The sequence below is a fragment of the Lachnellula hyalina genome, assembly GCF_007821495.1.
Source record: "Lachnellula hyalina strain CBS 185.66 chromosome Unknown contig00030, whole genome shotgun sequence".
NCBI classification, from domain to species: domain Eukaryota; kingdom Fungi; phylum Ascomycota; class Leotiomycetes; order Helotiales; family Lachnaceae; genus Lachnellula; species Lachnellula hyalina.
The window spans coordinates 233,008-247,448 of record NW_022157144.1 but is presented as its reverse complement, the minus strand read 5'-3'; the positions used below and the strand labels follow the sequence as shown (position 1 = coordinate 247,448).

General features: G+C 47.2%; 4 protein-coding genes across 4 annotated transcripts; 2 read left to right on the top strand and 2 right to left on the bottom strand.

Annotated features, from left to right (window-relative positions):
- Positions 1 to 210: 210 nt before the first annotated feature.
- On the top strand, positions 211 to 1,050 carry RIB7_1 (2,5-diamino-6-ribosylamino-4(3H)-pyrimidinone 5'-phosphate reductase; the record flags this gene model as incomplete). The annotated part of the gene is made up of 1 exon (XM_031148448.1): positions 211 to 1,050. A coding segment is annotated over one exon (840 nt), but the record flags the coding sequence as incomplete, so codon positions are not given.
- A 1,439-nt stretch (positions 1,051 to 2,489) lies between these two features.
- Positions 2,490 to 3,838, bottom strand: ERG12_1 (Mevalonate kinase; the record flags this gene model as incomplete). Its single annotated transcript, XM_031148447.1, has 2 exons — positions 2,490 to 3,269; positions 3,383 to 3,838. The coding sequence occupies 2 exons, from the start codon at positions 3,836 to 3,838 to the stop codon at positions 2,490 to 2,492; spliced, it is 1,236 nt and encodes a 411-aa protein (XP_031007291.1).
- Positions 3,839 to 5,333: 1,495 nt separating this feature from the next.
- LHYA1_G003476 (uncharacterized protein) lies at positions 5,334 to 6,654 on the top strand (the record flags this gene model as incomplete). Its single annotated transcript, XM_031148446.1, has 3 exons — positions 5,334 to 5,339; positions 5,415 to 5,623; positions 5,706 to 6,654. The coding sequence occupies 3 exons, from the start codon at positions 5,334 to 5,336 to the stop codon at positions 6,652 to 6,654; spliced, it is 1,164 nt and encodes a 387-aa protein (XP_031007290.1).
- A 5,102-nt stretch (positions 6,655 to 11,756) lies between these two features.
- sin1 (Target of rapamycin complex 2 subunit) lies at positions 11,757 to 14,245 on the bottom strand (the record flags this gene model as incomplete). The annotated part of the gene is made up of 2 exons (XM_031148445.1): positions 11,757 to 11,876; positions 11,924 to 14,245. Coding segments are annotated over 2 exons (2,442 nt in total), but the record flags the coding sequence as incomplete, so codon positions are not given.
- Between the last annotated feature and the right edge of the window lie 196 nt (positions 14,246 to 14,441).

Here is a 14,441-nt window from a genome sequence, read left to right as displayed (position 1 = left end):
GTCGTATATCCCAACACAGCTAAATCCGACAAAATATAACCCCTCCACACCCCTCCACACCCCACCTCTACCTCCTTCACCACTACTTCAAGCCGCCTCATGTATTTGTGAGTCTCATATCTAAAAGGCCATAAGGCCATATTGACTTTAGAATTCCCAGGAATTTCACAAAATCCCAAGTCCCCTGGGATCTCTCTCGACGCTTCATAGAATATGGCTTCCCTTCCAAAGGATACGCTGCACTTCCCAGCTGAGCATCGACCATTTCTTGAGCCTCGCCTACCCCCCAAAGATCTCCCACATGTTCAAAATTCCTCCTTCCCCTTCACAACTGTAACCTTCGCAACCTCCCTCGATTCACAGCTGGCTCTGTCACCCGGAGCTCCCACTCAACTATCTGGCCCTCAATCAAAGGCTATGACGCACTATTTACGCTCTCGATATGATGCTATTCTCATCGGTGTTGGGACCGCCGCCGCCGATAACCCAAGTCTGAATTGTCGAATCGAGGGAGTGGGCGGATATGGTGGGCAAGGACTTGAAGGCCAGCCTCGTCCAATTATCATCGATCCTGCCGCACGCTGGGACTTTACTGCGGACCAGAAGATCTTCCAGCTGGCAAGAAATGGACAGGGAAGAGCGCCGTATATCATCATAGGACTGGCAAACCCACCAGCGGATAAGAAAGCTATTTTGGACGACGCCGGAGGCAAGTTCATTACGGTTGAAATGGCGACCACAGGCGTCAGTGACCACAAAGTTGATTGGAAGGTTGTGCTGAAGGCTCTTAGTGTGGAGGGTTTGAGAAGTGTCATGGTTGAAGGTGGTGGGACTGTCATCAATTCATTGCTCCAACCCGAGAATTTTTCTGTCATCAACTCCGTTATTGTCACTATTGCTCCAACATGGCTAGGGACAGGAGGAGTGGTTGTTTCTCCACCTAGACGCCTTAATGACGAAGGAAAGCCGATGGCTGCTGTTCGACTCGATCATGTTGAGTGGCACCCGTTCGGAGAGGATGTCGTTTTATGCGGAAAATTGAAGATCTGAAGATAAGTCGTATTCATCAGTACGGAAAGAGATGCATACGGCAATGCCCTCAAAGTCGCATCGAAAACTGGTCATATGCATACAATTAGCGTTCTTTTTGAAGAAAAGGAGCTGGCGTAAAATGTTCGAGGGGGTCCTTTCGGTTACTGTCTACAAACAGCGGCTTCGAATGGACATAAACTTGCTGCAGGAGATTGAAGTTAGGGTCACAACAAAAGCTTTCCAGCCATGCCATAAAGTTAAGGAGGTGGAGAAGTTCACATTAAGCAAGTCGAAGCAGAGCCAACGCTTACAAAGAACGTTCCTGTCGATGTTGTGGGTAATCTCACCGAATCTAAACCTCTCTTCCTTCCCACGCGGTTAGTCACCATCGCCGCTCTGCTTAGGCGCTACTTACCCTCACCTCACTCTCTACTTAGGTTACTCAGTCACGTTCTTGCTCTGCCTTCCATAAACTAATTATAATATACTTCATATTCGGCTGGCCATGCGAAAGCTGTCATCTCTACACGATTGTATCTAAGGGTACCAAGTCGGCTCCCAAGGAGCCTGAACAGGACCCGCCCCCCTGTACTCCCTCCCCCCCTAAAAATAAATTATTCAATCTCTTAAGGCAGATTCCTCTCGCAAGATGGCATTGTCTCGTATTACCTCTCTCCTAAATCTTTACCCTTCTATATACCTTCTTCCACTACACTCTTCTCTATATATCCGAGTTTATATGCATACTGCAAATTTTTGATTTAGCAGACTACTTGTTTCTTTCTATTGCCATCTTCAGCGATCTTTCTCTTTGATAACAATGAACAATGGCTAGGACGAAGGATCCTAAGAATTTTATTAAAAGCGCTTAATAAAAAGGGTCTAAGAAGAATACAATTCACATTAATGGCTCCGAGGTTCAAAGCCATCTCGAGCCCAAGACTTGAAAGTCATATCAGAGACAGGTAGACAACTTTATTAGTGGCTTACATCCTCTCAATCATACATGCTCTTGGCCTAATAAATAGATTCGCTAAAGGAAAGTCCAGTGCTGGCCCTAACGACCCTAATAAAGAATTTAACTTAATAGAGGATAAGGCACAGTTGTCCAATATTGGAAAAACTTTATAAGCAAAGCGAACAGAGGAGGAAGACCGGCTATTAATATTCTATTCTATCTTAAAATCTCTTTATAATAATCCGTCCTACTATTAGTCCTACTATCCCTTATAATCCAAGTCCGCCTTGCCTTGGGCATCTCAACTATCCTTAATCTCTAATTTTTTGGAGCTGATATAGTCTAACTATGCTCCTTGTGCAATTGGTTAATTGCATTCTTACCTCCGACCTAGAGTTAAGTCAAACTTAATGGCTCGCGACTGTAAGTCGTTGGCTCACTTGACTTTTCCTTCGACAGGTTGGACCTGATTATTGAAGATCGGTCATTTATTAATCTCTCAGACAACAGCTCGGGTCCAGAACTTCCATCCCTCCCGATATTCTTGCGCTCTCACTCCAACTAATTGTTCGATACCCTCAACGCCGACAGCATTTTCAAACTTTTCCTGATCGATCTCTTTGCCACCCTCTCCATCGATGTCATTTTGGAATACCGCAGGCCAAAGAACCCCAACTCCGTCGGTACCTAGGATAGTCTCATATTTCCGAAATCCTTCTGTACTCAACTTCAGTTCCAACTCTTTGATAATTTCATCTTTGACGTCTGGTCGGAAGAGTGTGATAGCACATCCACCACCTCCAGCACCGGTGAGTTTTGTCCAGCCAATATCCGCATAATCCACAAGCTCGCGGATGCGCTCTAGACGGGGGTGAGAGACCCCTAATGCAACCAGGAATCCGTGGTTCATACGGATTAAAGTTCCTAAGCGCTCGAGAGTATTAGAGATACCATTGCCCGTAAAATCAGCGGATGAGATGAGCTCCAGTGCAGAATTTGTAAGTTGACCAATCCCATCTAAGATTAACTCTGTCATATCCGGGTGAGTATTTTTTAATGTTCGTACTTTCTCTACCTGCGCAGCCGTTGAGCGAGATTGTTGTGTGTCAACGAGAAAGAGTGGTAATTTCGGGAACTTGGTAATAGGAGTGACGGATGGTGGTTCAAGGTCGTTTCTCTGGACGATCACGGCCTTTCCACCTGTAGAGATCGCATTATCCACCCCGCTAGGGTCTCCGTGTATGCACAACTCGCCTACGAATGCCCAGCGATTAATACGCTCAATCCATATTTATGCTTCCTCAGAAGGCTGATCAGGATGAGGTCCTGCAAGGGTGCGTACCTAAAGGAGTAGCGCCGCACTCAAGCAGACGCAGAGACTGGCACTACTACCCAGACCAGCGCCAATTGGAATGGTGGATCGAAGAGTGTAGATGAATCCAGGACTGTTCGGGGAGCCCAAGGAGAGGAAGAGGTAGAGGAAGGCGGTCGCAGAATGTACATGGATTTTTCGCTCTTTCTCTGGAAGGTCTTCGACACGGCCTCTGCATGCGGTTTAATTGCGTCGAGTAATTGAGAGTCGAGGGAGTTGACAAGGGAGTAATAGAAGCTTTTCTTAGAAGGATGGTTAAAAGCATCCCATGGCAAAGAGTCGATTTTCCATATATGATTCAAATTGATATCTCTGAAATTCAGTTTGATGGTGCGTTGAGACTTCGTGAGGGTGGTGACAAGGAGATAAGATCTGAGAGAGATGGCCGCAGCAATAGCTGGCTTGCCATACACTGCAGCATGTTCACCGAAGACAATGACTTTTCCTGGTGCGGACACCATGAACGTGGGCGCCATTGGCAACGAAACTTTTCTCTCCATAGCTCCGAAGTGTGAAAACCGTCGGCAGAGGATTTCGTGGTTGGGCTGCTGGTGGAAGGTGTTTGTTCGTTGAACGATGTGCAACGCTGCCGGAGCATATTTTTTATTGGCCGGACTCAGTACTCGTAGCGTGACTGCGCACGTTCCATGCTGCTTCGCGACAGCACGTTTTCATTGTGGATATTAACTATCCAGTTCTGAATGCGGTGCCTTCAGGACGGAGGGTGAGAGCAAGCTTCGTGAGGGTTGAGACGGAATGTTTTGCTCGACGCCAATTAGTAAGTAGGTCCCGGATGGTAGTTGAGTTTAGCCTTACGAAGCGGGCCCCAACTTCTTCCTCTCTCCATTTACAAATCGGCATTCCCAGCACCGACTCAAGTCAAGTTTCCATAGGCTGGGGAACAAAAACGAAAACGATTGCAAGAATCTGAAGATCCACCTAATCTCGTTCCATTCGAGTCCCTTCGAAAGCAACGGCGGACGTCTCTTGCAGATGCTGCCGTCAAGGGCACATGTGACCAGAGGGCAACGAGCGGCATCCACGATAACAAACCCAATCTAATTGATTATTGGAGCAAGGAGAGACGCTGGCCTGAGGAATATTGCAACCAAGACGACCAGACTAGGATAGATCTCGAAGAATACAACGGAATATACTGGGTAACAGAGATGGGGTTGAATCACCTACTTGCAAGGAGGAAGTCGTCGTCTTCTCTTCGTGCTAAACAATCGGAAGCTGGCTCTATCGCATCTAGTTCTACAACGCCTAGCGATCAAAAGCAGAGGGAAACAAAAAGTACCCCTTATGCGCGTCTGAGCTACACAATAGTCCTTGCAACTAAGGGTAGCTTTATGGACAAGTCCGATTTAGGCATCACGGATGCAAGTAAGAATCTCTGCTGAATTTTACTAGAGAAAGAGCAGACGGTTCCTCAAGTCTCCTTATTTCGCAACGATGTATTCGATAAAGCTTGCCGAGATACAGGACAGGAACGAGGCAAGGGTAATTCAAGATATCACTCGATTGATCGTCCCTTCTACGGAAACCCTAGCCACATACGGTGCCACACATCTCTATCCTTTAATCGAAAGTGTTACAGTAATGAAGGCTGGAATAGCGCCGAACCTTTCTATGGTGAAAGCCTGAAAGACGCCCTGAATTCCACAGCCCTATAAGAGACCCGGCCCCGGCCCAGGCTCGTTACCGTAACTGTGGCGAAGCCCCGCTGTGGCGGCAGGGGGTTTAGCGCCTTGGCAGGGGTTTCTGAGGCTGACATGGTAACTTGAAACCACAATTTCTAATAATAATCCACGGATTCGACGGAAGGACAGCAATTGCAGCACCCCGGATATGTTCACATGATAACCTCTGAAACTAAAGAGCTTGAATTTATGAAAATGGATACCGTCTCTCCCAACTCTTTTCCTTCACTCTCATCGGCTTACTCCTATTCAAATACCGGTACGAAGTATGGAGGTAAAACTCGTACCTCATGTCTATATAAGCTTTGTTAGACCAGAGTAAGGCGATTTGAGACTAGTGAGATAATAGCAACGACGCTTCTTTGGTATACCCCTGAGGAAAACTGGGGAAGGGATACGCATTTCGTGGGACGCGCACGCGTATCCACAACAAGCTTTGATCAGCAGAAGCCGCCCCATCAGATCCAACATCGGGACGACGGGAACATTAGATAAAATAAGCCACCCACCATCCTCAGCCCTTCAAAACGTGGCCTACCCCTACGTACTCAAGTGCAGGTAAGTCTTATCTTCCTCATTGATCACCTTCAATTCTCCTGCCTATGTTCTTTCCTTTGGTACAATCTTTTCTTCCTTCTAGCGCAATGGCGTGGTCAGTCCAGAAGAAAAAACCTCCAGCCGTGCTTCTCATCAAGGCCGGCGTTGTTCTGCTTGTCATTTATTTTCTCCTCTCCGTATTCCTGCCCTCTGTACCACTTTGGACCCCTCTGAACCTCTCATCACTCCACGCCAACAAAACCGACACCTTCTCAAACGTCGCCGCAATCATCGAAGACCGGCCTCTGAGCAATCTCGCGCCATTAATATTGCATTTCTCCTCAGTCCTCGGTCCAGACTGGCCAATTGTGCTCTTCACCTCCACGGGAAGCAGTCTGCTAAACCAATCGGCCGCCTTCCAGCGAGCCGTGGACGAGGGCAGGATATCTATATGGGCGCTGCCAGAGGATACGCATTTTGAAAACCATGCGGCTGTTTCGGAACTTCTCACCGCGCCATGGTTCTGGGAGCAGCTGGCGCCAGCCGGACACGTTCTCCTGTTCCAAGCCGATAGCATAATCTGCGCGAACTCCGAGCTTCGCATGGAAGACTACCTGCAGTACGATTTCGTCGGAGCGCCGGTCGATGTGCCAGTAGGGGGGACAGCTGGCCACGGCGAGGGATATAATGGGGGATTATCGTTGCGGAATCGCTCGATGGTACTTGATATTGTGAAGCAGGATAGTTGGAAAGGGGAGATGGAATCTGGGGCAATCAGTCAGGAGGGGTGCGTGACGAAGGCTCCGTGCTTGAAGTTTGAGGATCAGTGGTTTTATCATAAGATGAAAGATATACCCGGTGCGAGTCTGCCTAGCAAGGAAGTTGCTTCTACTTTTGCCGTCGAGACCGTTTGGTATGATACGCCGCTTGGGTATCATCAGGTGGAGAGATGGAATGCAAATAGGATGGATAAGGTGGCACAGTGGTGTCCGGAGTATAAAATGGCCACGACGGATTTGCTTGTTAAGCATGGGAAGGCGAAGGGGTCATAATCAAATAAACATCTTAAAACATTGCCGAAGACTTTGAGCATGTGCTAAAAGGAATTGACAAGTCGAAAATTGTCCGCCCCGGCCCTCTTTAGCTCATCGGTGGCTTCCAAGCAGGATAGTCTGGAACTCAATTAGTTCGGGCCATCAGACCAAACAATTACCTACATGCTACTAGATGTTTAGAAGTCCTAGACTTGTATATCCTTATGCGCATCACTTACCCTCGAACAGAAGACGATTAAGCTATTCTTGAGAGAACTTTCCTTCTCGCTTGTCAAGTTGTTTTGTTATCAAGATGAAACAATGTCTTGGAGCAGAGCCTCACGCTACCATCCTCTGGTCTCACGTCCCCTCATATCAAGCAGGTAGCGCAGCGACCGATTACAAGTGTTAGAGATTGGTTAAGTGAATTAGAGCCATAAGATCACGAGAACAAGTATGTTTAAGCAGCTTCCCCCCTTGGACAGAAAAATAAGTCCACAACAAACAACGAAGGCTGGGATCCACCAGTGGAGGATCGCATGTGCGGAAAATTCACCACATCACTACACTATGTATCCAGTACTTTGAACTTTGAAGTGGTTTCATTTTCTCACTCTTAAGAGGCTCAGTAAATTTCCGCAAAGCAGTAAGTAGTAGTTTAGAAATCGACCGAACGGATAAATTTGACAGCAATTAGCCTGATAGTAAAAGTTTACCTCACACCAGCAACCCCATTTCGCATCACCCGTTCCTTTCCAGCCCCTAGATCTACGGGGACAAGGCACTGCGGTATAAGAGTCCGCTCTAGGCATCATCCTGAGCTACCTCGCCCTTACATTCTCATGTCGTTTGCATTCTGTACCTAGAAAATTCCGTCTGTTATATCGATAATTCTCTGTCTAAGAAGTAAAGTCTGGCTGTGGAAGAAGACCTTGAATGCAAAACGGGATTCTGATTTCAGCGCCTAAGGAAAGATTGATGTTTGCTGATAAGACGAGGAGTTGGAGTATGTTTCCAGATGTGTTGAAATAGAAGTGTTTCTAGAATACAAATAGCGAGTGCTAGCTATAAGTCTACTCGGACATTCATATATACGTTCTTTAAATTTTGGTGGGAAAGTAGGTGCAAACCTGTATCATGAATGCCACTGCCACTTCTACCTCCATTTCTTCACATTACATCAAAACCCATATACAAATAACCCAGTGTCGCCATCTCAAAAGCCCCAGCACATCTAGAGAACCGAATCACCTCTAAACCCATCGATGAAATTCGGAATCCTAGGATCCGTATATAAACAAGTATGGGAAAAGGCGAAGCAGGGAACTCACAGCTTGTGGAAATTCCCTCTCTTTCCAGCTTGGAAATCAAAAGGAAATAAGTTGACCGTGTGTATATACGTATGCTCAGTTTATTAGTAATACTAATAGGAATACCTTCGTTTGACCTTTACCCCATCGCGTGCAGGATATCTATCTATCTGCTTATAGATAGTAGGTGCTAGCTCTCGGTGCCCACCACGGTCATTGTTCGGCACCCGTCGATGAGGAATTCCAGGGCTCGGAATTAAAGTGAAGTAAGTGAAGGGTAGATAATATATTGATCGATTCCACTATATATGCGGTTTAGCCGCCGCGGATATAGATATTGGGAAATGTTATATTACCAAGTGCGGAATACAAGACTTGAAATCTTTTTCAAGGCGGGCTTTAAGGCGTTTACCTACTGTTTGGTAAATGAGAATCCGATCGAGGCTCAGTACTACGGAGTATGCGTGCGCGTGCTGAGAGGCTGGTTTGTGTTTTTTGTGCATGTGTTACGCGATGGGAGGAGTGTATGTATGTATGTATGTATGGTGTGGGAGGACAGACAGCAGGCTGTCAGCTCAGCTCAGCTCACCGAGGCTTGTATATTGGACTGGACTGGAGCAATGCTTCGCCTCCATATGTTCAAAGCGTGCTACTGATACACACGCAGGATCCAGCCTTGTTTTCTATAATAAGCAACAAGAACTGCGAGTGCTGGTGGGGTCTGATAACGCCCGAAGGCTTAAAGTGCTAGAAGGGGAAATGAAAAAAGGAGATGTTTAATATATACTATTAATCAATAGACTTTACTTCTTAGCATCGATCGAATTGCCTCGAAACCGATGTAATAGGCGACTTGTAAATATATACCCCGGCGTATACTCTCCTCTCTAGCTCAAAGCTACCCACGTTCCTGTCCCGCTGAGAAGAAATGCAGCAGGCGGTAGGACAGAACATGGGCATAGGTTTCTAATTCTAGGCGCAACATATAATTAGGAATCCAGGAGAGGAGAGGATCGATGAGATATAGATATAGATAGGCAAGACGTCGAAGTTGGAAATGAAAGAGGATAACTATACGAAATTAAGGCTCTCAAACTAGCTTGCAGCCTTGCAACTTGCAGGCTAGGCCGGTATTATAAATATATCTACGCCCTGCCGCGTTTCTTTAAAACATGTGTACTATAGTGGAAAAGGCAAGATTTCGTACGACTACTGAGCCACGATGGTTAAGGCTGAAGCACACTTGTATTACAGTACGGTACTCTTTGCTGAGCCTTACCACTCGTATAACTTGTACAAAGTAAGATATCAAGCTGAGGTTAATCGACAAAACATGACTGAACTAGACATGACCTTCGAAATTAAACATGTCGCAAAGTACAACGGCGTTGTAGGAGATGTCGAGTAATACACCCTTTTAGGAGATTTTACCGATGTGACGATCATGCCTTTTCGGAAAATCCGGAGAAGAGGCGAAGAAGCGGCGGCCGTAGTGGGTTACATACGAAGTGAGGCTGGTGTTTCATGTCCTAATTAGGGGTGCATTGTGCAGTCCCCATATATTTGGCATAAATACTTTATTCCTATTGGTGAGATCTACCGTAGAATGGAGATCGCCCGGCAGTGCCTGACTGTGGCGTTGTATCTAAGGTATTAAATTGGCTGTGCCGTGACGTACCTGTGTGGCTTGAGCCCCGAATAAATAATGCTGAGTGAATAACTAACCAGCTGATGTCGAAATTGTATATAAGGAAACCTTTTCCCTTGATCTAAATCCATAACCATCACACAATCAAACACCTCGAATCTCAAGCCAGCCAGCCATCCAGCCAAATAAACAAATTCAACTCAACTCAACTCAACTCAACTCAACCGAACTCAACTCCTATCTATACCCACACTTCTCTTCCACTCCATCACTCCACACCACTCCACACCACTCCACCGCAACCATGCAGTTCAAAGCCCTCACCCTCCTCACCATCATCTCCACCGTCTCCGCCCAAAACCTCCTCGACACCATAACATCCGACGTGAACGGGGCCCTCAGCACCGCCACCGCAGCCGTCGACGGCGCCGAATCGACCGCGACCAGTGTCCTCGACGGGGCCAAGACAACCGCCACATCCGACATCGACGGAGCTCTCAGCACAGCAACCAGCATAGTAGCCGGCGCCGAATCAACAGCAACGAGCGTCGTGAACGGCGTGCTCACAACCGCCACATCGCTGCTCTCGTCCCTAGGCTCGGACGCCTCGTCCGTGCTCACGGGCGTGAGGTCGGACGTTAGCAGTGTTACGGATTCGGTGGGCAGTGTGGTGAGTGTGCTTACGAGCTCGGTCGCTAGTGAGGTTAGCAAGGCTACGGCTACGGCTTCTATGATTACCACGACGAACTCGGCGGGCAAGACGACTGTGGTTGCTACTTCTGCGTCTGCTGCGTCTGCGTCTGCGTCTGCGTCTGCTTCTGCTTCTGCTTCTGCTTCTGCTTCTGCTTCGTCTTCGAGCAGCACGGGTGCGGCGGCTGCTGCGTATCAGACTGGTGCTGTGGGTGTGGCTGCGTTGTTTGGAGGGGCTGCGTTGTTGGCTGTTAATATGTAGAGGGTTTACTGAGAGTGTGGTATTTAGGGGAGGGAGATATGATATGAAGCGGAAGAGCGAAGCATTTGTAAAAAATTTACTTGAGCGATGCATGCATAGGAAGGGTCATCCATGTCTGGAGTTATAGTATATACAAAGCGCTGATTTCGGAACATCTTACTCCGTATACTTTTTATAATACTAAATCAAAATTCTCAGCATCAAAATCAAAATCAAAATCCCTCTATTTCTCTACATTTTTGAGTTTTCCCTTCCACATCCCCTTCCACCCGCTCACCGGCTTTCCTAGGTATGTTTAAACAAACAGCCTACCTACCTGCCTACCTGCCTGTCTTACTTCGTACAGTTACATACACATCTTGCTCTCCTTTCCTACTGTAAGGCTGTATGCCCCGCCCCCTACCACCCCAGTATCTCAAACCCCTGCTACTATCCATGCTTTCCCCCATATAGTAAGTACAAAGCAACCTGTACTGTACGCCAGAGGAAGGAATACCTACCCGGCCTGGTTTCAGGCTTTGAAATTCCCATTACTGTATTTCGTAAAAATCAAGCTCTTTTTCCTATGCAGGTCATGCAAATGCAAACAAATCGAAAAAAAACTATTATTTGTTTTGTAACTATGTTAATAATAGATTAACTAGCTATACTGTATCTACTTATTTCCTGCATCTCAAGACCACCAAATGGTACCACCGAATGGAAGTAGTTGTGCAGGGTCCTGGATTTGCCTACTTTTGAAAGCCACACCACAATCCCCTGACCTGACACGTACTGTACTCCGTAAATACAAGCTCGTACGTGCATGCACGAATCCCGCCTTTCAGGAAATCCATGTTATTGGCTGTATCGTATCTCTTCACCGAAACGCTTACTAAATGCGGTGCATCAATCGACGCTACTATAAGGCTTTCAGCCCCACGCCACGCCGACGCCTCCCGCGACGACTCCGCGAATTGCCATGCCGCCACTGCCCAGAACCTAAACTGTTCGCACTTCACCTTGGCAACGTGTCGCTATACGCGTTCTAATGAGGCTCGGAAAGCTGAAGATAGTGTAGGGCGTATGCACAATGTATACACGACAAGTACACGCCGATCTTAGTGTGTAGGTATACATCTGGTTTTCTGAGGACCCAATATGTAGGCATCCGTAACTGCGTGGACAGCACACCGGCCTCTGATTCGGTCTCTTACACATGGCAAGAGCCTTAGACGTTGTGGTATGGCGATATTCCTTTCTTGATTTCAAAGACGATTTCAGCGGCTTCGTCGGCACTCTTTGCCTCAAAGTCATATCGTTTGGTCTCTGTGGCTTTGTAGACGACAACCTGTAGAAGATTAGTATTGACCCATAAATTTGGTATAATCCTCGTACCTTGAAATTTGTCGGATGCCTCCGTGTGACTTTACATCCAACGACATTACTGAAATGCACCGTAGTTGTCTTGCCTTGGCCCTCAAACATCGTCTTACCCGTAGATGATGGCATTATATGCAAATACTCCCCATCAATAGCTATCACTCTTTCGTTCATCCCAACAAATCTCATTGGCTGTTTTCTCCAGACAATATACTTTCGATAATTCGAATTGCCAAGCTCATCCTGCTTGACCGCTTCTTGGGCCAGCGGATGAGCTCCAAGCATTTGTCCCTTTCTAATCTTGCCATATTCCGGACGATCGGTCATCATGGGCTTTTTCGGGGAAGAACTGCTTGGTGAGCCCGACATTGTCAATGGGCCATCTGTTGCAAACCTCCGGCGATACAGATCCAAATCTGCGCGATTGCCAATTGATTCTACGGTACGGTCCAAAAGTACAACAGTTCCTGACCCCGTCAATTTGAGGACATGGTTAGCCTTGTCTAATTGTCGCTTCTTGCACACGACATCGAGAACCTCAGCAAGATATGTATCTGTGCTAATGTCCAAAGTTATCATTTGTCCTGGTGCGGCATCTGCGGAATGTATATGGATTCTTAGGAGTTTTTGAGCGCCCAATCTTGCAGCAGGCTGCGATGGAGCTCCACCAGGCGTAGGTAGATCAGCCAAAGATTGGTTTTGTCGTAGAGCAGACATAGTTGTAAGGAGTGGGTTTGGGCGGTTTTGGGTTGATAAGAGAGGTGACGCCCCTATATTTGAGAGCTGTGGCGTTGGGGTAATTCTGGATGTAAAGTCGTCCTCCGGTGGAGCTGTTTGTACGGACTCTTGTTTGAATTGAGGCGTGAGACTTTGATTTTGTTGAAACTGCTCGTCCGTCGCTTGCACGAGGGCAAACTCGTCAAACGGCTTGGAATTTGACCTTGACCTTGCAGCACGATTGTTTTCAGTAGTAAAAGAAACAAGCGGTTTGTTACGCTCGAGAGCAGGGAAATCATAATCGACTTCCTCATCCTCAACCATTCGTAAAGTCCACCAATTTACATTGAGTTTCTCTGGGGGAATCACGGGTTCAAGCTTCTCCTCTGCATATCTCCAAAGACTCAACCCAATAAGATCAGCGACAGTAACCTGTCTATCATTTGCCTCGTTCATATGAACACTTCTTCGGATGAGAACTTCATATGGTTTAGTTGTTGACGTTGCGAAGGGTGCCCAGATCCGAAGTAATAGGGGGTTGGGATCACCCTGGCCTGATAGTGATGCAAATGATTCAAATGGAGATGCAGCTTTTGTCTGTCTTGCCTTGATAGCAGCAGAGAGCAGACTCTTGGGTTGCACCATACTAATAGGCCGTGGAGGAGGTAGGGCTTGAAGCACGGGTGGCGCAGGCTTCGATTTGACCGTTGGAGACCGTGTCAGCTCTTTGGGCACTGTACCAATGATAGCATCCGAAGGCGAAGCTTTTATGGGTGCTCCGTCAACACTATCAAGGATAGAGGTTGAATCGATGCTCCCTTCAAATTCCGAGTCCATGTCCGATACATCTGAATCGTCTTCCTCTTCTTCCTCTAGAAGATCACTCTGTTGCCTTTTCATGCCCACATTAGGATCCGATGTCTGACTATGAAGTGCTCTGCTTGCTTTTGTCGCATTACGGGTGGCATCTCTCTGTCGTGTGAAAGCAGACGCGTCGAACTCGTTTTCAGAAGACATCTCGCTGCTGGTGACAGTATCACGCCTGGCACGCTCCTTGACAGCTTCCAGCGCTGATTGTGATCCTCTTCTAGCACCAGGGGTTCGGGTTGGAGAAGCTATGGTCGAGGTCTGGCGGAGGTTCGAGCCACGAATTGGAGAGGAACCGGAACGATTTCGAATTGGCATCTTTGAGAACTTTATCTGCTGCGCGGCGCGCTGATCGCCCTCTTCATCGCTATCATCACTAAGGTCACTGCTATCTTCCTCTTCCATCTGCTCTCGTCGGCGACGCCTTTTCGTAGCTATCCCTGGGCCGACTGTATCTCCAGCCCCACCTCCCGTAACCATGCCACCCTCTTCAATTTCATCTTCCAGTCCTGTGGGGAGACCTGCTGACCTAGGAGCAGCTTGGAAATATTCGGAAGCTATAGCAGTGGGAATTGGTGGAGAATGTGTTCGTTTGATATTCGCGGTGTTAGGACGCCATCCAGCAGCTTTAAACCCCGCCGTGTTCAGAAAAGAATCATTGATCGTGATGAGACGTTCGCCAACGCCATCTGCAATTGTATTCAGGTAGTTGGTCCGCAATTGATACGAGACCAGACTATATTCAAGTGTCAGCGCTGGTAACATATAATCGTGATGCTTGGGATATACTCTTCTACTTGGATAACAGACATTGCGCATTCATGAGTTGTACCAGACACCTCAAGCACTCTGCATGTAAATCCAGGATATTCAAGGAGTGAGTGGTATTATTCAATAATCGGAGTGTATTTCATTTGGGTGACAGTGTTGAAGTGATTGGACTCAGCTC